Source organism: Penicillium chrysogenum, assembly GCF_028827035.1.
Source record: "Penicillium chrysogenum strain IBT 35668 chromosome Unknown utg000004l_segment0_segment0, whole genome shotgun sequence".
Lineage (NCBI taxonomy): Eukaryota > Fungi > Ascomycota > Eurotiomycetes > Eurotiales > Aspergillaceae > Penicillium > Penicillium chrysogenum.
The window spans coordinates 1,632,659-1,654,779 of record NW_026622752.1 but is presented as its reverse complement, the minus strand read 5'-3'; the positions used below and the strand labels follow the sequence as shown (position 1 = coordinate 1,654,779).

Genomic DNA, 22,121 nt, shown 5'->3' with positions numbered 1-22,121 from the left:
GAGATCAACAATGCATCTGACCTATACTTGCCAGTTTCTGGACGTGTACAGAGATTGCAAATTATATACAGAGTAATAGTCGAGTACAAAAAGAGAAGAGAGTAGCAGCATCATTTGCTAGAAAAGTCCAAGATTCCGCCGAAAGCCATATTAGTTCATCGCGCAACCAAGACGAGAACAGCGGTATAAGTCGAAGCAACGTAAGTATGAATCTGTTCCACACGCAAGCCCGCACTTTCTGCAAGTGACTCCCACTGATACTTAGTCCGCTCCTTACCAGCAAAGGTCATCATGGCAAGATCGGCCATGGCCGATTTCCAGTTAGCGCCAGTATCCGGCAACACGGCATCATCGATCAAGACCCGCGAGTCGGGGCCCATAGCCGCACGAATATTGCGGAGGATCATTGCGGCTTTGTCGTCGGGCCAATCATGCATGATTCTGCGGAGATAGTAGAACTTGGCGCCTAGATTAAGAGAAGGTCAGAATTTGGTAAGATCTTGTACGGAATGGATAGATGGGAGACAAACCAATGATTGGCTGCGGTTGGAAAAAGTCATAGGCTTCGGCTTTCACTCCATCGATGGGAGCGAGGTTTTTCACTGCCTCTGGCAGGTCCTGGAGGACAAGGTGGCCTAGGAGATTGGGATACTTCTTTCCTAGCTCGATGCATTGGTGGCCATGGCCGCCGCCGACGTCGACGAAGAAGGGTTTCTCTGAAGTCTGTATGGTGGATGGACCCTTCGATGGAACTTTACGGGCTTCATCCTTAAGGAGAGTAAATCCCTCGGTCCATTCTGATCCTTGGAGTGCAGTCATGATCTTTTGCAGGTTATCGAAGTGCTTTGGCTGCTGGACAAGCCAGTCGAATGGGGTGAGATTGGTGTCGTGGGCTTTCTGGAATGGAGTGTTGGTATTGACGGTGACATCTTGGTAGTTGTTTTCGGAGAAGAAGGCAGGCATTGCTTGCACGACAGGTCCCATCATGTCAAATCTAAGGTTATGTTAAGGATGCTAGGTAAACAGGGGTGTTTTTCAGGTGGTTAATTCGGTGGAAGGAATTACCCGTGGTATATCATCGCCTCACCCATAGGGTCCGCCAAGGCATGAGTTATTCTGTTTGCCATGTACTCATTGATTCCGGTCTCTTTGATTATGTGGGTTGCTGCTAGGTAACGAAGAATTCTCTCTGTCCAGTTTTAGGATTCGAAGTAGATACGGCCGTCCCAGATGTCATTACCTAGGAATTGAGGGGACGCTCTGGTCAGCTCCGCAATTTTTGTGACAGTCAAGGACGCATCACTTTCCGCGAGAGAGCGAAATAGTCCCAAATCTGCACTAATTCGGAGCATTGCACTTGTTAGCCCCTACAGCCATTAGCAATTTAGTTAACCCAGGATTGCGGTATGTGATCACCAACCGGTACTGCAAGCTCCATGAAGGTATCTTGTGGAGATTGAATATCAATCTTCGCTATTTGCAGAGACTGAATGATGTTCAACCGACCAGCTTCATCGGTGTCTTGGGCGAGCGCTTGGATCTGAGAAATGATGGCGTCCATATTGAGACAAATGAGATGAGAATATTCTTGGATCAAAGAATAGAAGAAAGTAGCCAAGGTGATGTGTGACTATCGTTTACCTAGTGAAGAGAGGCTCTTATATACCTTCGTGTCTCTCATATAGTTCCTACATAGGAATCCACGGAGGCCGCGGAACTTCCGCGGATTCGCCGGTCTTTAATTGGTCAATCCCTCAACTTCACATCTCGCCCCCAATTCACCCCAACTTCAAACAAACACTGCCTGAAATAATATCCAGGGGCAGAAATGCATCGAGTCGAGAAACAGCGTGTCAGGTCTTCACGCTCGCGGCCTGTATCTTGCCACTTCTGTCGATCGAGGAAGCTGAAGTGTAGCCGGACATTCCCTTGCACCAACTGCACTAGTCGGGGCAAGACTTGTCAGTTCTATCCTGAGACACTATTGCCTGCCAGTACTCAGTACCAGACTGAGGAATTGTCTAGCAATGACACCGCAGATATACTGGTTCGCTTGCGGAGGCTGGAAGAGATCGTGATCCCCAGTGGACAGGCGTCTAGTCCCTTGGGACAAACTACTACCCAGGCTTCGTCGCTCCCTTCTCCTCCAGTTCCAAAGCCAAATCAACCGTACATGGTAGACGAGGGACAGCCATCTGCAGCGGCCGTGACTTGGCTAGAAGGCGAAATCACATCGTCAGGTTCAACTGTAGGCCTTAATCAAAATCATGCGAGATCAACTGCTGACAAAAATCTTCAGGGTAATCTATTCAAGTCTGAAATTGAATTCAGAACTTGCCCCATTCGTAACGCAGTGGCGTCTGAATCAATGGCGCATCAAGCCCAGCCCACGAAGAGATGTATCTGGCTGCCACTCCGCGAGGAAGCGAAAATAATAGTGGAGAAGTACATCACGGAAGTCACCTTCCTCCATCATGTGGTTATTGCCCCTTCTCTACGTACCATGGTAGATGAGCTCTATTGTGACCTGAGAGAAAGCAAGCCGGTCAAAATTGGGTACGTTTCATTGCTCCTGAGCATTCTCGCCAGTACCACGTCCTTCTGGACTGAGCACGACATGTGTAACCCCGTCTTTTCGACTCCTGAAGAAGCATTTGCGCAGTCTACTCACTGGGTGAGACTTACGCTGGAGGTAATTGATTACTCGCGGTACAAACACTTGGAGTCAATACAGGATATTCAAGCAATGGTCATTATAACATTTGTGGCTACCAGTATAGTGGGTATTACATCTCAAGTCCGGCATATTCTTTCCATTGCCATCTCATTTGGGAGAGGACTATCCTTGCATCGGATTGACCATCCACACAATTCCAACCTAGATGTGCCTTCGCCTTCCTCTGCAGAAGCAGAGATAGGCAGAAGAGTATGGTGGTATATCGTGGCAAGTGACTGGTAAATTCCCTTCCCCTCGTTCCCCTTCTTTTGAGGATATAAGTTCATAAGATAACAGGCAGATGTCGCAAATATCTGGTCCACAGAAGGGCACATATTCAATTGATCCACGCCACATGATGACCAACAAACCTCGCAATGCGAATGATGAAGACATCGTAGACGGAATGGTTGGAGTCGGAAAGCCACTCACCCACCCTACATCGATGTCGTACTCTCTCCAGCGGATTCGATTGGGCGAATTTTGCCGCGAAATCACAGATTGCGCTCCGTTTGGAATGTCCGATCCAGGTAGCCCGGACTACGAGCACACGAAACAGATTGACGGCAAGATTTGTGAATTCGCTGAGAGTCTACCTTCGTTCTTTTCCTTGGCCTATCGTTCGGACGAGCTACCTAAAACCGATCCTCGGAAATCTACCGGAACAATCATTCAACGATACATCATCAATTTCCTGCTTCATGCCCAAAGGTGCAGGCTTCACTTGCCTTATCTGTCGCGGGCGTCTAAGGATCCTGCGTACGATTACTCACGGAAAGCATGTCTGGAAGCGGCTCGAATGGTGATACGAGCCGAGCGCCAACTCTCGCTAGAGATGATCCCCTTCGTGGCCGCACGACTCAGACTGTCAGGCTTGCTACATTGCGTCTGCGTGGCGATCATGGTTCTCCTCATAGACTTTTGTGGGAGTGGTCATTCGCAGGAGAAGGACCTAACGGAAATTCTGGGAGCATTTTCGATCCTAGAAAAGGCTCAAGAAGACTCCCCCTTAGCAGGAAGACTGCTTGAAACCTTCAAGGCAGCTCTTCGCCGACACAGTGCTTCTGGTTCAGCTGTCGAAGAAAGTACAACAACGCAGTCTATCGCTCAAGACCGTGATGCTTCGCCGGGACTTGCCTGTGGCTCTCCGGCGCTTACAAGCACGGTATATCCGACGGGCAGGAATGTCGATGACTTCCTAATGGACCCCACGTTGCCTACTCTGGATGACCTCTGGCAGGTATTCGATGACAATGTGGACTCAGGAACAGTAGACTGGAATAGCTTCTTTGCTGAGTCGGATACTGCATTTCTGTCTATGTAGTATTAGCATTAACTAGATAACCCATCTCGGCATAGTTTGACTGGGATTTGAAATCCGCGACACTATGACGCATGATATGTCAGTTAATTTTATGTAAAGGGCTTTCGTCATTTCTACTAGTGCCCACTCAGCTATCCAGTCACGCCCACATTGAGGTCGACGGTTAGATTTGATCAACGTACCAAAATCCATGTTAATACTGTTAAACCAAAGCGACCGATGTTATTAGCAAGCATGCAGCTTTGAGATTGGTCAATCGGGTTGTATGAGGGATAATGTTGCCTGGTTCCTAGCGTATTCTAACTTTGCCACCGTAAAGGGCGTATTCTAACTTTGCCACCGTAAAGGGACATTGCCTCTTGTGTCAGCTCCAGGGATGTTTTACCGTAACATATCATCAATCTATACTATATTGTACAACATACGTTATACAACATCCACGGGTAAGCACATAAAAAGATTGGCGGGGTTCTCTAGAATCTACAATTGGGCCTTATTGTGAATATGTAGATCAAATGCTCCAATATAAACACGCGTTGCCGACTGTGATATACATAGTAAACCCACGTATAGTAGTGTGAATAGTGCAAATAGTGCAAACAACATGACGTGGATAATATCTCCAAGAGAGACTTTTATATAAATGTGCCACGGTTGAGCGATATAAAAATAGTCGGACACTGTTGTTGGCCGGGCCCGATTCGGGTCCACTTCCATATTGTTCAATGATGACATCCATGGATAATCCGATCCAATCTATTTGTATCTTATTTTCAATTATCGTCTTTCATCATACTTATGAGAGTGTCGCTTTATGCTGTGTCTCTACCCGTATCCGTTACACAGTCCCCAGTGTACAACATAGTGACTATCCTTTATATGTATCACAATTTTGAGCTATATGGCCACAGTAAAGGATATATCCCAAGGTTGTATTAATGTATGTTACGTGTACAGCATAAAAAAGACTCTAATTAGAGATGCTGCTGTTGTCAATGATCATGACGTCTAGCCCTATCAAATAATTTCTATTTATTCCTTTGTTTATTATACTTCCAATACATTCCATATGACAGTTGAAGTTTGAGGTTCGTAGCTATATCACATGAGCAAGCATATAATGTTCCAGGATCACACAATTGACTATTTGTATGTACAGTATGTACTAGGGGCTGGACCAAAAACTGGAGTATTAGTTATGCAGTATGTTCTAAGGCTGACCCATATTCTCCCGACTACCTGGTAACAACAATGAGACTCTCTCGGTGGACTTAGATAGGCAATGATCTATGGGAAAATGCATGTTTGCCACTTTCAACCGGGCTGTCTGGACCGCAGACAGTACGTCCACATCCACATCCCTCTTGTACTCAGCGAGTGACCATTGTCCATGTCTTCAGATCCTGCTTCTAAGTGGAGAAACAAGCATACTCTCATACTCCATCTTACTCCACATCCCAATGAATTGGACCTCTGTTCAACATGACGTTGTGCATGTTGCTACGCATCACGCTCCGGCTGGTTCGGACCTACCATTGTCTACTCTCCGAGACCAGGGTATTGGTCCATCGGAGTTCTTCCCCACGGTCAACGGCATGAATGGCTGACAGCATACAGTTTGTATTGTTTTTTCATGCTTTCATCTCGGGGGCTTTTGCCGGTCATGTGTGCCCTGATGTTACATCTTTCGATGATTCGTTTGGAGCACTAACCCACCGCTTCTTATAAAGATGCACACTCTCCCAAATCCTTGCTCCCTCAACTAAAGCCACATCTTCCACCACACCTCTAACGGTGGATATTGTCAAATCGATCAATTGTTCACGAGCTTCTTAAGAAGGAGCGCTGCGTTAATTCGCTAGCTGACCAGCCTATTCAGATTCGCTGAACAGCAATCATGAAGAACTTCATTGCCCTCGCTGCCTTCGCTGCGGGCTCTAACGCCCTCGTTGGCCGCAGGGATACCTGCTGTTTCCAGCTCAGCTCTTCCGGCGGTGCCTCCGGTACACTTGGTCAGTTAGGTGATGGTCAGAACCGCATTGGCGATGATAGTCTGCAACCCGCGCAGTACTGCATCGATGACAACGGCGCCATCACTGACTCCAATGGCCGTGGGTGCATCCTCACCCGTAAGTGAATTGATCAATCTCTTGTATACCATCTATCAAAGGATGTACATCTGACTGTAGGACAGCTCCCACCACTCAACTCCAGTGTGACGAGGGTGTGGCTCCTGCTCCTGGTTTCTCTATCAACTCCGAGGGTGGACTCGAGTACAACAACAGCCCCGACTTCGTTGCATGTGCCACCGGCCAGAACGGTGGTATGAATATCTACACTAGCCCTAACAAGATGGACGTTACTGGCTGCGTGAACGTGTTGATGTCGGCCGACGCCTGCTCGGGCACAGGTGGCCCTGGCCCCGGCCCTGCTCCTGGCCCTGGCCCCGCTCCTGGCCCTGGCCCCGGTCCCGCTCCTGGTCCTGGTCCCGCTCCTGGCCCCGGCCCTGCTCCTGGCCCTGGTCCCGCTCCTGGCCCTGGTCCCGCTCCTGCTCCTGGCCCTGGCCCCGGTCCCGCTCCTGGTCCTGGTCCCGCTCCTGGCCCCGGTCCTGCTCCTGGCCGTGGTCCTGCTCCTGGCCCCGGCCCCGGCCCCGGCCCCGGCGCTCAAACTGCCACGACCACTATCACTGTCACTGATTGCACTTGCCCTACCTCCGGTGCTCCTGGTGTTCCTGGTGGCGGTCAAGCGTCGGTTCCTGGCCCTCAGCCCACCGCCCCTGGTGGTGGCGGTGGTGGTGGGCCGCAGCCCTCTCCTAGCATGCCTGCTCCATCCGGCGGCGCTGGTGTTCCGCCTTCTGTTACAGAACCTTCTCCCGGTGGCGGCGGCGGTACACAGCCTGGTGCGTCTGCTAGTGTTCCTCCCCCGGCGGCGGCGGCGGTACGCAGCCTGGCGTGTCAGTTAGTGTGCCTCCTCACACCGGCGGTGGTGGCTCTGCCACCGTGCCTACCCCCACTGGCAGCCCAACTGGTGTCCGCCCTCATCCCACCGGCGGCTTCGGCAACACATCCGTTCCTGTTAGCCCTACCTCTCCCGCCACAGCCACTGGCACCTCCGGCGGCGCTTGTCCTACTACCCTCACGGGTAACTACGAGATCCCCCACCTTATTGTCCGCGTCGACTCGTCATCGCCAGACACGTCTGCCGGAACTGGGCTTAATGGTACCGTGACCTCGACCATCTCGACCGTGTTCAACTTCGACATCCCGAACTCCGACGCTGGCAAGACATGCAGTCTCGTGTTCCTCTTCCCCAGGCTTGAGGATCTCGAGACCTCATCTTACACCTTCAGCGGTGATGGAAAGATTGACTTCGCTAAGCTCTCTTCTACCGCCGTTGACTCAACATCCTTCAGCAACGTGCCCTCGGTGTCCCAGGATCTCGGCACCATCACTGCCTCCCCCGGTAACTCATACGTTATCTCTACCTTCTCTTGCCCGGCTGGCCAGGCTGTCACCTATCAGATGAAGAACGCTGGCAGCACTGACTTCAACTTCTTCGAGGACTGGAACCCATCTCCGTAAGTTTTCTGTCACTTTCCCTTTTGCCTGTATGTCAGCTAACAGCACTTTCAGTCTCGGTCTGTTCATCACCACTTGCTAAATGAGGGACCTCTGTGTAACTTGACAGTTTGCGACTATGGACATGTGATTTCTAGGGCCATTTTTTATGCCTTGTAAACTTCCATTGACGTTTCCTTGGCGTCGATATGTATTTTCTTGACATTTTCTCTTTTCATTTTCTGTTTAATTTTCTTGGTCCGGTGTCCATCTCAAAAAAGTTGACTGTCTATTTGGTGGATCGGAAAACATAGCCATATCTGGTTGTCGTTTGTAATTGAGGCGCATGCACATAGCGTCGACGTTCCTTCAGCTATTAGTACATTGAATTCACTCCTTCGGTTCAAATTTTCTTCCTAGGCAGCAAAAAGCTACTCAGAATTTTTAGAGAAAGTGGAAAGGGGAAAAAAAAAGAGGAAAAAAGAGCAAAAGAAGAACTTCGATACCGGGAATCGAACCCGGGGCCACGGAGTGAAAATCCGTTAGGTTAACCACTACCCCATATCGAACTGGGATGCATATTTGGTCTGTTAAATACCTTTTGACCCTGAAACAATGAAATGGTACTAGATACCATAATGGTATAACTAGGGTTGAACTAGTTAACTAGTACTAGCTACTATTACATCCAGGATATCAAAATATCCATAGCCTGGAGGTCCCAACGAGGCCAATTTGAGGCCAATCATATGCCTCAGAAGAACCAGAAGGGGAGACCGCCAAGTGCCCAGATGCTACTCATGCCGATGCCAAGCAATGCCCATTAATTAGGCAGAGATGTTTATTCTCCCTTCTGACCTTTTAATCCTCTGATCTTCCCTCTCGATTCTCTTTGGGGAAGTTCTAGAGTCAACAATGGAAATCCCCGCAAAACTCCCCTTCTCCAAGCGGCGCCTCCGACCGCGTGTTGTGATCTCGTGTGTCGAGTTTCCCCAGGTCCCCCCGCAAATCCCTGAACTAACGATTCCTCAGCTACATCTTTGACTATGTGATCATTATGTATGACCCAGCCAACCTTTATCTTTACTCTGTACTAACGAAAACAGTGCCTGCGTTGCCGGCTTCGCCATTCTCAACACGATTGAGCCTTACCACCAACACTTCTCCCTCAACAACATCTCCATCCAGTATCCTTACGCCGTACATGAACGCATCCCCATGGCCTATGCCGTATGCATATCCTGCGGTTTTCCACTGGTCCTCATTATCGTCTACACCCTGTTCATCGATGGCCTGTTTTCGCACAATAAGCCACAGGATGCGGTGTCTGGGAAGCGGAAGCTGAGAGGCCCGCACCGCTGGAAGGACAGACTTTGGGAGCTCAATTGTGGTGTTTTGGGTCTTTTGCTGGCTCAGGGTCTCGCTTTTGTCATTACCCAGGCGCTGAAGAATGCATGCGGCAAGCCCAGACCCGATCTTATTGATCGTTGTCAACCACGTGCTGGTAGCAAAGACCTTTTCCCGGGATTATCAAACTCGTCAATTTGTACCGGTGATCCCCACTTGTTAACAGATGGGTTTCGGTCGTGGCCGTCCGGTATGCAATATGACCCGATACTGCTTTCCAGAGTCGCAAATGCTAACCTTGATTCATCTAGGCCACAGTAGCTGTGTGTATCCTCTTTTGCGAGTCGGGTCTTTCCTATTACTAACACCGTCCAATTAATAGCTTCCTTCGCCGGTCTCGTTTACATATCGCTCTGGTTAGGCGGGAAGTTGCACGTTATGGACAATCGCGGTGAGGCCTGGAAAGCCCTTCTCGTCATGACTCCCCTACTAGCAGCAACCCTGGTGGCTGTCTCGCGTATCATGGATGCGCGCCACCACCCCTTCGACGTCATTACGGGATCGATGCTTGGGATCGCCTGCGGCTTTGTCGCATATCGCCAGTATTTCCCACCGCTCAGCGAACCTTGGCGCAAGGGTCGCGCCTACCCAATCCGAACCTGGGGGACCGAACCTGCCGGACCTGATAGTGTCCGAATTAAGGGCCCCAGAGGCGAGAGCATGGTTGCTCTCCGCAACCCCGAAGAAGAGCGCATGAACCCGCCGGATATCCCCAGCTCGGAACATACCAGACCCGACGCATCTACCTATCTTCATGAGTCCAACCCATACACATCGAATGTCTACAATCGCCGTCCACATGACCATGACGACGATGGCGGTGCTTGGTCGTCGAGCGAGGACGACGTTACCAACGGGTACGAGATGCGACATGGTAATAATATGGGGCAGAATCCCGGTGCCGGCCACCATGTGCCTCAATATGACCCCAGTAATGCGTATGTGTCCCAGACACAGCCGCTGACAGCTGATGCGGGCATCCATGTCCCTGATGGAATGGCGGGCCAGGGACGTCCGTTGACGGGCATGCCCGGTCGGCCCATGTAAACATGAATTATGGGGTTATTGATGATTTAAAGTCTAGTTCAGAGCGGCAATTGCCCAGACTTAAGTCCGTATGATTTTAAGCCATGGATTATTGCGGTGGCTGGTGATCCAACTCTGTACTAGTATGATTATGAGCATATTGGCGTTGAAAACAACAGAATCTGCATTTGTTGCCATTCACCAAGCATAAATATAACAAGCCTATCTCTCGTTAAACATACACTGTCGTGATCTGAACAATTTCCAAGTGCAATGAAGTCGAGTCCAAGTACACCTGCGTAGAGTCTCCACTTAAATGTGGTTGGCTTGACAACGATCATCTATATTCTCATGTCCTAACCTATCAGTCTGAAAGACACGGAGTAGTCAAATGCAAGACATTGATTAAAAAGGGGCTACTAATGCAAGTGCCCAGACTAATCAATATATAAAAAGCGTCCAAGACTCACATTGGGGACTCGGGTTACCCCAGCCACCGACATCGTACATTGTGAGTCGCCCAGCCTCCTCAGCCCAAGATGACACTGAATTTCTTCTTCTTTTTTTTTTTAATTTCCCCTCTTATTTGTGTCTATTTTCCTTCTTTTTTACTTTCTCTTCTGTATCTCTCTGCATCTTCTACATCGTGCATACTGCACTGTAATCGCAATTGCCTGTGCTTTGTTGCGAGCTCGTGTAGCCCCATCTTGTTACTGTACCTCGGACATACCAAACATCTCGAGACAGTTGCACATTCCAGAGATCTGAAACCAAATCTCTTTACACCGCCGACATGATTGGCAGCGTGTTCTTCGTATTCAACCGCTTGGTTGAGATCGTCTTCCTGATCCCAATCATTGGCATGCTGGTATGTCAACCGTGAACCAGTCTGATCAGCAATACCCCTCCGAGTCTCCCGCTAATGATATCTCCGAACTTAGGCCTACTTCGTTAACGGCTATCTGAAAGTAAACCAGCTGACCCCATCATATATCCTGGTCCTCTTCATCGTCAGCGTAGTCGCCATTTTCTGGGCCCTCGACACGCTAATCCGCTTCTCGACAACAAAGCGATCCGCAAGCTTCGTCGCATTCGTGGACCTGCTCTTCTTCGGCGCCTTCGTTGCATCCGTCTACCAGCTCCGCTTCATCGCCAACGCAGACTGTGCCAGCTGGCATGGCGGCTCCGTTTGGATCTCTCTGGGTCCGTTCGGGTCCTACGGCCAGCACACAGATAATCCGCTCTCGCTGGACGTCAACAAGACTTGCGCTATGCTGAAAGCCTCCTTCGCAATTGGTATCATGGAGACGGTATTCTTCTTCTGGACTGCGCTGCTTGCGCTGTTCTTGCACCACTCGCATAAGCCGACTGTTGTCAAGGAGACGACTGTTCGGAGACGCAGTCATTCCAGTCGTCGTGGTCATGGCTCTGGATCGCACTCGCGTCATCGCAGCTCCAGTCGCAGACCGGCGCCTTATGTCGTTTGATTTTGTTTATATTGGCTTTTCTTTTTCTTTTACGCGCGCGTGCTTCTTATGATTGAATGAAGATCATATGCCTTAATGAGATACGGATTGGGATATTTCCTTGGATGGATTGTTACAGAACAATTGCACAATTGCAGCGAATGGGTATCATATTGAAATTTCCGTTGTATGTGCTGGGAACATGGCCATTTCGGGCCTGTGAGATTAGGCCTCCATGTCTTTTCATACTATTGTTTAGTTTTATTTGCAATGCCAGCTCCCTTGTGGTCAACCGATATCTCCGCATACTACGGAGTACACCACTTCAAAACAATCCAATTACAAGGCCAGCAAAGGAAGCCGAGAACATTCTCACATATCCTCCAGATCAAACCGCATATACAGCTTGTGAACGTCGGCTCCAATGTGGGAAGCAACGATTCTCGCAATTCGCTTCCCCCCTTGGCCCCACGCACACAGAACAAATGCTGCAACGATTTTGCCTATACCTGTCCCTAGGAGAGCGTTGGACTCAGGCAAGGAAGGCCCCCAGGTTTGCTCTTTGCTGGATGGGTAATGAAGTCCTTGGGATTTGTACACCTTTCTGAGACACGATAGGGTGTTCACTTCGTCGACATTGGGCACAATTACATTCCTCAAGCTGTCAAGTGGGAAATCCATTTGGTATGCTGCCTTGGTGAACTCGGATATGTATGGATCATCGCTTCTCTTGGATCTAAAGACATCATCAATAAAAATCACTCCTGGTCCGGTGCGCCCAATCCACCACACTGGTGGACCTTCGTCACGTAGCCTAATGTTGACCTGTCGATAGGTGGAATTCGCATTGCTCAGGTTGAGAGCAGTTGGTAGTTTTAGATCTATATGCACAGATGTTCGATCGACGATATAGTCCCGGTGTTTGGACGTTAAAGTAAAAGTAGAAATGGGGTACGGGCAACCCGATGCACGATAGTTTTCGATCCATTTCTGTAGTCTTCGTCCCTTCTTTTCCCATAGATGGTAATCGTCGGCCATTCTGCTCTGTGATAACGGTTGAAGCGTTGGATAAGAGGAAGGAATAGAGGGTCTTTCAAGGCGTCTACTAACTCGTAGATCTATTCCATGGCGAGTAATGCTAGCCTTTATGTATTCCAGACCGGAACGACGGTACGAATTCAAGGAAACTCGATCAATGCAACTAGACTGAAGACAATGGAGCAAAAGAGAACAATGCGAAAAAGAAATAGATCAAAGAACTACTCTAGAAGTCGCAAAGGCTCCCGTTTTATCAGGAGTTCAGGTAATGGAACTTATGGGACTTTTCACGATCAGCTTAACTGGCTAGACCAATAATTGCCCAGGTGGTCTTCGGAGTTGGGCCGAGGTAGTTTTTCTAGATTTCCCCAGATTTCAATGCAAGTGACTCATCCCCACCACATACACGGGCACTTCCCAGGGGAACAACGTCGAAAGTATCAACATGGCCTCAAAGGAAGAATTTGTAACTGTGAAGGCATTTTTGCCCACAGTCCCGCTTCCCGCAAATAGCGAGCGACCCGCAATAACAACGGATCGCCTACTCGTCCGCGCCCTCCAAGTAACCGACTTGGAAGCCCTACATGTCCTACGTACACAAGAAGAAGTCATGAAGTGGACGAGTGCCGGGTGCATTGACGATAGTATCGGGAAGACCAAATCCAAACTGGATCCTTTCTTACCACCAAATGATCTTGTCACCGCCAATTGTGCCATCTGTCTGAAGGAGACGGGCGAACTTATCGGCATCGGTGGCTGTCATCTTTACCCTGGAAGGCATGGATGGCCTGAAGTTGGATACATGCTAAGGACCGAGGCTTGGGGGAAAGGCATTGCGACGGAGTTCTTGAGCGCCTGGCTGCGATTTTGGTCAGAGTTACCTCGGACGCAGCGGGAAGTCAGAGTTCAGAAAGAAATGGTTATCGGAGAAGGTGTAGTCGATGAGCACCTTATCGCTATCACGGAAGCAAGCAATAGCGGGAGTCAGAGGGTACTGTTGAAATGCGGGTTTGAGCGATTCCGCGAGTTTGTCGAGGTGGATGATACCAAGACTGTGAATCTTGTTGCTTTCCGTTTTCTTCCAAAGCGATAGAGCTCGTTACCTACCTAGGTATACTGTGCATAAAATATAACAAAGCACGGATATCGCAATTGGGAGGTTGGAACCCGATCGCATCATCGCAGGTGTTTATGTACGATGAGCAGGAAACGGAGGAATTCCAATATACTGGCAATCAACTCCAGTCCCAGTTTAATCTGCCTAGTTGCTCCCTTCCAAGGTCTTATTGCACGTCCTAAAGACTAGATCCAAGGTCGGTTATTGGGACTGGCACGTGAGCGGGCTGTCCTACATCACTACTCCGTAGCACCTGGGCCATCCCGTGAGTTGATTAATCTAGTAGGGACTTCACTCTGAATACAAAAAAACTATCCAACAAGGAAGAAATGGAACACTTTGACGTTGCAGTTGTTGGACTGGGAGTGCTGGGAAGCGCGGCTGCATACCAAGCCGCTCTAAGAGGCAAGAAAGTGGTTGCTTTCGAGCAGTTCGAGCTGGGCCATGTGCACGGAGCCTCCCATGATACATCGCGGATTGTCAGAACAGCAAACGCAGCACCCCAATACGTATCTCTGGCCAAATCCGCCTACAAAGACTGGGCCGACCTAGAAAAGGCCACAGACCAAAAGTTGTTAACGATAACTGGTGGTGTTATATTTTTCCCTAAGGGTGCATCCCCTCCACGAGTTGACTTTACGACAAGTCTCAACGCCAAAAACATGCCATATGAGGTTCTTGATTCTAAAGAAGTCAACAAACGTTGGCCCCAGTTCAACATCCCAGACACGGTCGAGACGGTATATACGGCCGACACCGGCATTGCGCATGCGACCAAGACCGTCCTAGCTATGCAAAATCTAGCAAGGACAAATGGTGCAATTTTGAAGGAGTACACGCGAGTGGACCGGGTGACACCGAAGAAATCAGGCTCGGGCGTCGTGATCGAGACATCCAAGGGACAGTTCCACGCAGCCAAAGTCATCCTCGCCACAGACGCATGGACCAACACGCTCCTCGCTCCCCTTGGCATACACATTCCATTGACAGTAATGCAGGAGCAAGTGACATACTTCAAACCGACAGACGAATCAGTCTGGGAACCCAGCCGTTTTCCCGTATGGATCTGGGCCGGTGATCCCTGCTTCTATGGATTTCCATCTTTTGGCGAGCCGACTATCAAGGTTGCCCGCGATATCTCAAACAATTTCATGACACCTGAGCAACGTACCTACGTACACTCGCCGCAGTTGCTGGAGCAGCTGTGTTCGTTCATGGGCGATTTCATGCCTGACAAGGGCCGTCAACCGCTTCGTACTATCACTTGTCAATACTCTATTACTCCAGATCGACAGTTCGTTATCAGCCCGTTGGGAAACAATCAAGATATTGTTGTTGGTCTGGGGGCTGCCCATGCATTCAAATTCGCGCCGGCGTTTGGTCGTGCCCTTGCGGAGTTGGCAATTGATGGGAAGAGTACGGAGGATCTTTCGAAATTCGGGATTCCGAATAATGCTACTCCTACTAGCAAAATTTAGGATATTCTATGATTTAATATACTTCAAATCGAAGCCTGAGACCAACTTCCAACTTCCGGGTGTCAGTGTTTCCACCGAGAATAGCGTTGGTGCTTGAAGAAGCTACGTAAAAGCCATGGAGAAAACTGACATAGTGGCATCAACATAGTACAAAGAACACCTTCCGCACTTTGTAAGTGAAAGAATCCAGAAAAGGCCCAATGTCTAAATAATTGGCACTGTTGACAAACGCAAGAACATAGTATCTTTTGCTAAGACCATCCTATCCTACATGGGTGCCTTGTTTTGGTGGCAGATTGAACGCTTGTTTGCCAATGTGGTCTCTATAAAAGGTCTTTCCTTGCTAGTTTGAATAGCAAGAGTTTCTTCCTTCTTCATCTTCCAGCCCTGGTAGCTTGTAGCTCCATCATCTTGAAAGGACCCATCCTACGGGTCTTTGTCCTAGCGCATATATAGATCTTCCCCTCCTCGCATCTTCCTCTAGCCATCTTCCATGGTTTCCTTATCTACCACACTCCTTTATATATATATATATATAGCTTCCGACTCCTTTTCTGTATCAGTGGTACGTTCAGTCGAACCTTGCAACTTCCGGCGCTGACACAACGCAGATGTATTCATACAGAGGGACAGGAGACTGGGCCACAATCTGACGTACGATTATTGCTATGGCAGTGTGTGTGAACCTAGAAGGACGCACATCGAAGCTGCTCACGACCTTTTGCAGCTTCGTCTCCTGCTTACGAAGAGCGTGCAGGAGAGACACAACCAATTCCTAACGGTACGGCGGTCCCTGATAAAGAAGGGCAACTCTTGATTTACGGTCTAAATAGCTCCGATATCAATGGGGTGTCCTTTCTCCTTCCCATTTACACCACTTCTTACTCCGGTTTACGAGCGCACAGGCAGTGAACCAGCGGAATTCGTGAAGAACCTGTTCTTTCCACATACTTCAATTTCGGCTCAACCATCATTATCGCATCATCTGCCATATCTCCTTTGCGAAGTCATATTGTGGCTGTTCAAAAGTCCACCAATGTCAACTTCTGCAATATAATTCCCCTTCAAAGCTTCTTTTCTGTGCTTGACCTTCTCCTTCTCTTTCAGATCAACAAAACTTGAGAAGGCTTGCACTTGCACCCCGCGCTCTAATCTTCCTTTCCCTTCTTTTTCTTATATATAAAATACACTTCCAAGGTTACTGCCATTTACCAAAAAGGCACGTCGTGCATGCCGTGGTGGCCGCCGGGGGCGTGGCCACAGTGTGCGGGTTCATGTCTATCACATGGCCTCGCAAACATTTAAGCTCTCTCATCTCGCCCAGAGGGCCCTGGAGAGCTCCCCAGCTTGGAGCCCTTTGTCTCCCACAGGGCTTGATCCTAGAAGATCTGGGTAATTCTCCCTTCGCCTGGGCCAACTATATGTACTGAAGATCTAGTGATGCAAAGGGCGTCGTTGCAAAACTCCGAGCGAATGGTATCGACAAAGAAACTATTTTCGTGGCCTGGGCGACGTGGCGCCTCGACCTGAGTTACTTGAGACTGTGGCTGGAGGATGAGAAGTTTGAGGACATTCTCCCCGGTGACGAGAACGTCTGTATGAGGCTCAAGCCCTAGCGAACCTGTCTGATGCATCGTCCCTCATTACAAGCTGGAATGAAATAGAAAAGGAACCAAATTGACTCAAAGTTGTTAATACATATCTCAACACCAAGACCTGGAATCATCTATACAGTACAGAGTCCCGTCGTTTCAATGCAATCGACCGGATACTTAAAAAAAAGGCAAAAATGCAATTAGAAGACAGAAGACACAAGACTTACCCCCCTACTTCTTCTGTCCCTCAGCACCAGTAGCCAGACCCGTAAACGGATCAAGACGCAGCTCCTGAGCTGTGATAGGAGTGTAAGAAGTCCGGCCCTCCTGTGCCATCTTCAACCGACGCAACTGACCCGCCTCACCAGCGCGGCCAAGGATTCCCGCAATAAGACAAGTAGCCCGCAGACTATCATCGTTCGAGGGAATCGGGTAGGTCACACGTGTAGGATCCGCATCGGTATCAATAACACCGATAGTAGGAACATTGTTAAGCCCACACTCATGCAGCAAGACAACATTCTCAAGCGGGTTAAGACAAATCACCAAATCAGGCTTAAGCGACGGGCGATCAGCAAGATCAGACTTGAAATCGGGCAATTCCTCGTCCAGCGCGTTGACAACCTTGGTCTCACAGTGGCCGAGAATCTGCTCGCCGTTCGTCAGAGAGCCCGGGATCCACCGCTCGAAGATGTGGTAGCCCTTTGCCAGCGACGCCGCCTGGACAACGGCCCGCTTCTGGCCCTTCCGCGTGCCGGCGAAGAGGATTAGTCCACCGCGTGCGGCGACTTCCTCGACTACTTTTGCGGCGCGGCGGAGGTGCGCGGCGGTTACGTCCAGCGAGATAATGTGCACTCCCTCGCGGATACCGAAGATGTAGCGCGAGTTCTGTGGGTTCCAGCGCGAGGTCGAGTGGCCCAGGTGTGTTCCTGCTGCGAGCAGCATTTCCAGGGAGATCTGGGATGGCTTGGGGGGGTTGCGGATGACATTTTCGGGGTCGTAGGAGGATTTCACGCTTGTGCCGAGCTTTTTGAAATTGCTTCCTGGGGGAAGAGAAGAAAGATGAGGTTAGTTTATGCGTTGAAGTAGTCTCCGAGAAGGAATTCGAGGCTCACTTTGTGGCTCGTCTGATGTGAATTCTTGTTGTGCGGGTGTGCTGGCCTCGGATTGTGCCTGCACCATCTCAAATAGGGGGTTTTCTGAGCGAGATATCTCATCTCTGATCGGTGTCTGCAATGTCTCGACTGGGCTTTCGGGCAATGTCGATTGGAAGCGACTCGAGATCGGGGCTCGTCGGCTCAGAGCAAGGAGCTGGCGGCCTGTGGGATGTTGTTAGCAGGGACATCCAACATGATAGCAGCAATTGACCACACTCACTCTGGCGCATACAAAGCTTCCGTATAATCATTTTGGGAATGCTAAATGGCAGATGTGTCTGACAAGGAGATTACTGGGGACTTGTCCGCTCGAACTTTTGTCGGGCTTGGCATTTGATGCCTAAGGCCCTACGCTATTCCACTTGGGGTGTTTTGTCCTCCCGCCCGCTACACTACTTCTCATACAGCAGTGTCTTATCATTGTGATTTACATTTACTGTTTAGTCACTGTTTTCTACAAGAAATGGTTCAGCAAGGTAATCACGTTGCAATTCTGAAAAGTATGGTGATCACAAAAAGGTGATTTCTGATGTCAACGCAGTTCTGTCATGGTACAAGCCGCTCGAGGGCGAAGAAAAAAACACCATGAAAAATGAAAGCGATCTGGTGGAAGGAAAAAAAAAGAATGCATGCCGACCCATTGTGATAATAATAGCAAAGAAAAGAAATTCATGAAAACCGTGTCATCAGGCAGAAAACGTAAGAGGGAAGTCCATCAGGAAACCTTCTACTTCTTGAAGAAGCCACCGAGCTGATCCATCATGGAGCCACCGCTGCCGCTGTTGGAAGGAGGGGGGCCACCGTACTGAGGAGGAGACTGGTTGTCGGAGTTGCGGTGCTTCTTGACGGCGTCTTCAGCGATGCTACCGATGATGGCTCCGCCGATTGTTCCAAGGAAACCGTGGTTGACCTTGTGGCCAGCGAAGCCACCGGCGGCACCACCTGCGAGGGCACCAGCAATACCACGCTCGCCATCCTGGGCCTCATCGGGGGCACCATGCTGCTGCTGCTCGTAGCCACTGTGATCTGTCAGTACATGGTGAACGAAGTGATATGTCAGTGAAGTACATACCCCTGACGGTTCTGGTCGTGCTGGCCGTAGCCATGCTGCTGGTGTTGCTGGCCAGCGTAGTAGTCGGAAGAGCCACCCTGCTGCTGGCCGTAACCCTGCTGCTGGTGTTGCTGGCCGGCGTAGTAGTCGGAAGAACCACCCTGCTGGCCGTAGCCTTGCTGGCCGTAGCCATGTTGGGGCTGACCGTACTGTTGCTGTTGGTCGTGACCCTGGCCACCGTAACCTGGTTGACCACCGTAACCTGGCTGGCCGTAACCTGGCTGGCCGTAACCTGGCTGGCCGTAACCTTGCTGGCCATAACCTTGCTGGCCGTAGCCACCCTGGTTGTACTGGTCGTAGCCGGACATGATGTAATTTGAATTGGCTTGATAGGAAAGTGAAAGAGGAAAGTGTAAGATGGAACCTTGGAAGGTAGAGTAGTGTGAAGGTGAGTAAGTGATGAAGAGAAGTTAAGTTGAGGGGGTCAACCTTTTATAACAGGTGACCCCAAGTAACCACAGGGCTGACGGTAAGAACCCCACATGGCAAGCGAAAACTTACGGAGGGGCGCAGCCTTTGGTAAGCGTCAGCCTGTTCAGCCCTGTACGTTTTAGTACATTTTAGTACATTTTAGTACATTTTAGTACATTTTAATACTTTCGTATATTTCATTTTACTAGTCTATACCTACGGTACTCCGTAGGTAGAATGCACTCAGCCTGATTAGGTTAATAACACCGCCACACTCCCAACATATTACTAGATTCAACCGTGGCTATGCCAGGCTGAACCTCGGTGTTTACACATTACCAGATCGGTCCCGAAATAGATTACGCGGATCTCTCGGCTTCCACGGATCTTCCAGAATCTCTCTCTCCGCTGAGTCCATAGTGGGCTCTCGGCATTCTGTATTGGGCCAGTTTTATGTGGCTGCCTACGCTAAGCCCCGTCTTTCATTTCTGTCCGACCCATAATACCCGAACAGAACCCGAATTTGGAGAATTGTTGCGACTAAGGTGGCGTCATCCTAATATTCTCCTGACAACTTATTGACATCACAAGTCCCTAATTTCTGACTCTTTAGAAATAATAGTAAAGCCAAGGTTATATATAGCTACGGTTATCACCTCATATGATAATATCGATGGTCGACGAATGTTAGCGAGCCCGCACACCATTAGACGTATCCCATATCCCCAACACGAGTCAAAGATTGGAATCGTAAATGATGACATGTTCAAGTGACCTTCACATGATGGGAGGCAGCATTAATCCTAGACCATTTAACTTTGGGGTGTCAACAATATATATCTCCAGGGGCATACGACCAAGAATCACAGATATATATTGCCTCCCCAGCTACAATGAATAATAGCCAAGGAGATCGTCATCAGACCACACGGTCCCATCACATCCCATCTGTTGATCCCGTGAATCACCCAGATGTTCTCATTTCTGGTGTGTTGAGTGATCGACTATGATCGACAAATGACTGGTTTAAACACTGGAATATTGCATGGGACTTGACCAGGTGACAGTAGCTTAATCCATCCCTTGGATCCTCACGTATGTCTACATGTACGTTGCGTTGCACAGATGCCAAGTGCGAGAGTCCAAATTCATCCGAGATATACTCAGAACACACAGTTTTTGATCTTCATTGAATCTGATTTATATGTTTCTAAACTACATCGTATGTTGTACATGTGCTATAAACTTAAACCACTAGACACTTCGATATATTATGTACTCCATATAAACACCACTATATATGTACAGATCTCCGAGATCATTCCCACCCCGAGCAGATCACCGGAGTGCAGTGGACATGCAGAATATGCTAGACCAATCAAATTGCAGAGTTGTAGCATATAGACCGAATGCCCACCTGTAGTTTGTCAACTGCTCATCTGTGCTCCAGAACTCTATGCCCCTTTGGAGCTTGGTGCCTTTGGCGCTGGATGATAATTGGAATGTTATCTGCTGATCCACTCTTTGCTTTTTTTTAGTGTCAGCCCTATTTTTCTCTTCGGTGAGACGAGACGCCATAATAGGATCCGGGTCATGGTTTTCCTGCACTTATAACTAGAGCTAAGGATACCCGACCGGCATGGACAACTTTCTATGAGGTTATGCTTTTCCCGCACCGTTATAATTGATCATCAATCTCCTTGGTCCTTCACTGATCCGCTGTCCAGAGATTAGCTATTACGTGCTTACTTTCTATATGACCGGGCCATAGTTAGTCTATGTACCAAAAATGCTGTTGCAATCGGTCCTTTCAGCTCTTTGCTTCTGTCTCGGCATCACGTCCGCCAAATCATACCCAACGGTTTACATGATCCGACACGGCGAGAAGCCCAGGGATCCAAAAGACCATGGTTTGGCCTCAGACGGGATCAAGCGGGCACAGTGCCTGAGACATGTTTTCGGGCAAGAGTCGGAGTACAACATCGGATACATCATGGCACCTCATGTGAAAAAGAGTAGGTTTACACAAGACTCGAGAGCAAACTGATAGCACAGTACCTAAATGAGGGCGCGCAGGATATTGACTTTCATAGACATGACTAACCATATGCTTTCTGTCCGCAGATGGCGCACATGGCCGTGCGTTTGAAACCGTTCTACCTCTTGCTAAAGATCTCCGTCTCACAGTTGATACACACTGCAAGCGGACCAAAGCGAGATGCGTGGCTAAAACGATCAGGTCGTATGACGGACCGGGCAACATTTTGATTGCATGGCGGCACTCGACTATGGGTGAGATCGAGAAGGAGCTTGGTGCCTTGGAGCCTATTGAATACCCGGATGGGAGGTAAGTAATCATATCTTCATATATCTTCTTGTTAGTAAGAGATTCGCATTGGGAAAAATATGCCTGGGAGGCGATTCTCCCGTGGAATCCTCAGCTCGCGACTCGGCAAAAGCTCGTTTGTTTGCCTTATATTATGTCCTGGTACTGACAGTTTCAGATTCGATCTTATATGGACAGATCCTTGGCCGTATGGGAACGTAACGAGTATCAAAAGCGAGGAATGCCCTGGACTAGATGTTGCGACTGGCCTCGTGGATCAGGTTTGATATGGGAATGGAGAAGATATCCACTTCATTGGTCATTAGGTGTATACTCATGAATTGAATTAAAAAAGTGCATGATCAATGAATCAATAGAAGATCAAGACCGAA

At 49.1% G+C, this 22,121-nt stretch overlaps 11 protein-coding genes across 11 annotated transcripts; 7 read left to right on the top strand and 4 right to left on the bottom strand.

The window, feature by feature from the left end:
• Positions 1-155: 155 nt before the first annotated feature.
• Positions 156-1,561, bottom strand: N7489_006552 (uncharacterized protein; the record flags this gene model as incomplete). Its single annotated transcript, XM_056712302.1, has 5 exons — positions 156-466; positions 531-994; positions 1,066-1,189; positions 1,241-1,367; positions 1,421-1,561. The coding sequence occupies 5 exons, from the start codon at positions 1,559-1,561 to the stop codon at positions 156-158; spliced, it is 1,167 nt and encodes a 388-aa protein (XP_056566017.1).
• Positions 1,562-3,074: 1,513 nt separating this feature from the next.
• Positions 3,075-4,040, top strand: N7489_006551 (fungal specific transcription factor domain-containing protein; the record flags this gene model as incomplete). Its single annotated transcript, XM_056712301.1, has 1 exon — positions 3,075-4,040. One exon carries the CDS (start codon positions 3,075-3,077, stop codon positions 4,038-4,040), a length of 966 nt encoding a protein of 321 aa, XP_056566016.1.
• Positions 4,041-5,937: 1,897 nt separating this feature from the next.
• N7489_006550 (putative GPI anchored cell wall protein) lies at positions 5,938-7,700 on the top strand (the record flags this gene model as incomplete). The annotated part of the gene is made up of 5 exons (XM_056712300.1): positions 5,938-6,169; positions 6,235-6,363; positions 6,787-6,939; positions 6,999-7,617; positions 7,673-7,700. The coding sequence occupies 5 exons, from the start codon at positions 5,938-5,940 to the stop codon at positions 7,698-7,700; spliced, it is 1,161 nt and encodes a 386-aa protein (XP_056566015.1).
• Positions 7,701-8,512: 812 nt separating this feature from the next.
• On the top strand, positions 8,513-10,051 carry N7489_006549 (phosphatase PAP2 family protein; the record flags this gene model as incomplete). Its single annotated transcript, XM_056712299.1, has 5 exons — positions 8,513-8,574; positions 8,630-8,656; positions 8,704-9,194; positions 9,256-9,267; positions 9,327-10,051. The coding sequence occupies 5 exons, from the start codon at positions 8,513-8,515 to the stop codon at positions 10,049-10,051; spliced, it is 1,317 nt and encodes a 438-aa protein (XP_056566014.1).
• Positions 10,052-10,823: 772 nt separating this feature from the next.
• Positions 10,824-11,517, top strand: N7489_006548 (uncharacterized protein; the record flags this gene model as incomplete). Its single annotated transcript, XM_056712298.1, has 2 exons — positions 10,824-10,898; positions 10,972-11,517. The coding sequence occupies 2 exons, from the start codon at positions 10,824-10,826 to the stop codon at positions 11,515-11,517; spliced, it is 621 nt and encodes a 206-aa protein (XP_056566013.1).
• Positions 11,518-11,868: 351 nt separating this feature from the next.
• On the bottom strand, positions 11,869-12,534 carry N7489_006547 (uncharacterized protein; the record flags this gene model as incomplete). The annotated part of the gene is made up of 1 exon (XM_056712297.1): positions 11,869-12,534. The coding sequence occupies one exon, from the start codon at positions 12,532-12,534 to the stop codon at positions 11,869-11,871; it is 666 nt and encodes a 221-aa protein (XP_056566012.1).
• A 445-nt stretch (positions 12,535-12,979) lies between these two features.
• On the top strand, positions 12,980-13,627 carry N7489_006546 (GNAT family N-acetyltransferase; the record flags this gene model as incomplete). Its single annotated transcript, XM_056712296.1, has 1 exon — positions 12,980-13,627. One exon carries the CDS (start codon positions 12,980-12,982, stop codon positions 13,625-13,627), a length of 648 nt encoding a protein of 215 aa, XP_056566011.1.
• A 353-nt stretch (positions 13,628-13,980) lies between these two features.
• N7489_006545 (putative sarcosine oxidase) lies at positions 13,981-15,129 on the top strand (the record flags this gene model as incomplete). Its single annotated transcript, XM_056712295.1, has 1 exon — positions 13,981-15,129. One exon carries the CDS (start codon positions 13,981-13,983, stop codon positions 15,127-15,129), a length of 1,149 nt encoding a protein of 382 aa, XP_056566010.1.
• A 1,826-nt stretch (positions 15,130-16,955) lies between these two features.
• On the bottom strand, positions 16,956-18,132 carry N7489_006544 (mitochondrial 37S ribosomal protein uS2m; the record flags this gene model as incomplete). Its single annotated transcript, XM_056712294.1, has 3 exons — positions 16,956-17,767; positions 17,840-18,043; positions 18,102-18,132. 3 exons carry the CDS (start codon positions 18,130-18,132, stop codon positions 16,956-16,958), a joined length of 1,047 nt encoding a protein of 348 aa, XP_056566009.1.
• Positions 18,133-18,608: 476 nt separating this feature from the next.
• Positions 18,609-19,300, bottom strand: hel10 (putative high expression lethality protein Hel10; the record flags this gene model as incomplete). The annotated part of the gene is made up of 2 exons (XM_056712293.1): positions 18,609-18,900; positions 18,954-19,300. The coding sequence occupies 2 exons, from the start codon at positions 19,298-19,300 to the stop codon at positions 18,609-18,611; spliced, it is 639 nt and encodes a 212-aa protein (XP_056566008.1).
• Positions 19,301-21,270: 1,970 nt separating this feature from the next.
• Positions 21,271-22,016, top strand: N7489_006542 (putative phosphoglycerate mutase family protein; the record flags this gene model as incomplete). The annotated part of the gene is made up of 3 exons (XM_056712292.1): positions 21,271-21,418; positions 21,528-21,750; positions 21,908-22,016. 3 exons carry the CDS (start codon positions 21,271-21,273, stop codon positions 22,014-22,016), a joined length of 480 nt encoding a protein of 159 aa, XP_056566007.1.
• Positions 22,017-22,121: the final 105 nt, after the last annotated feature.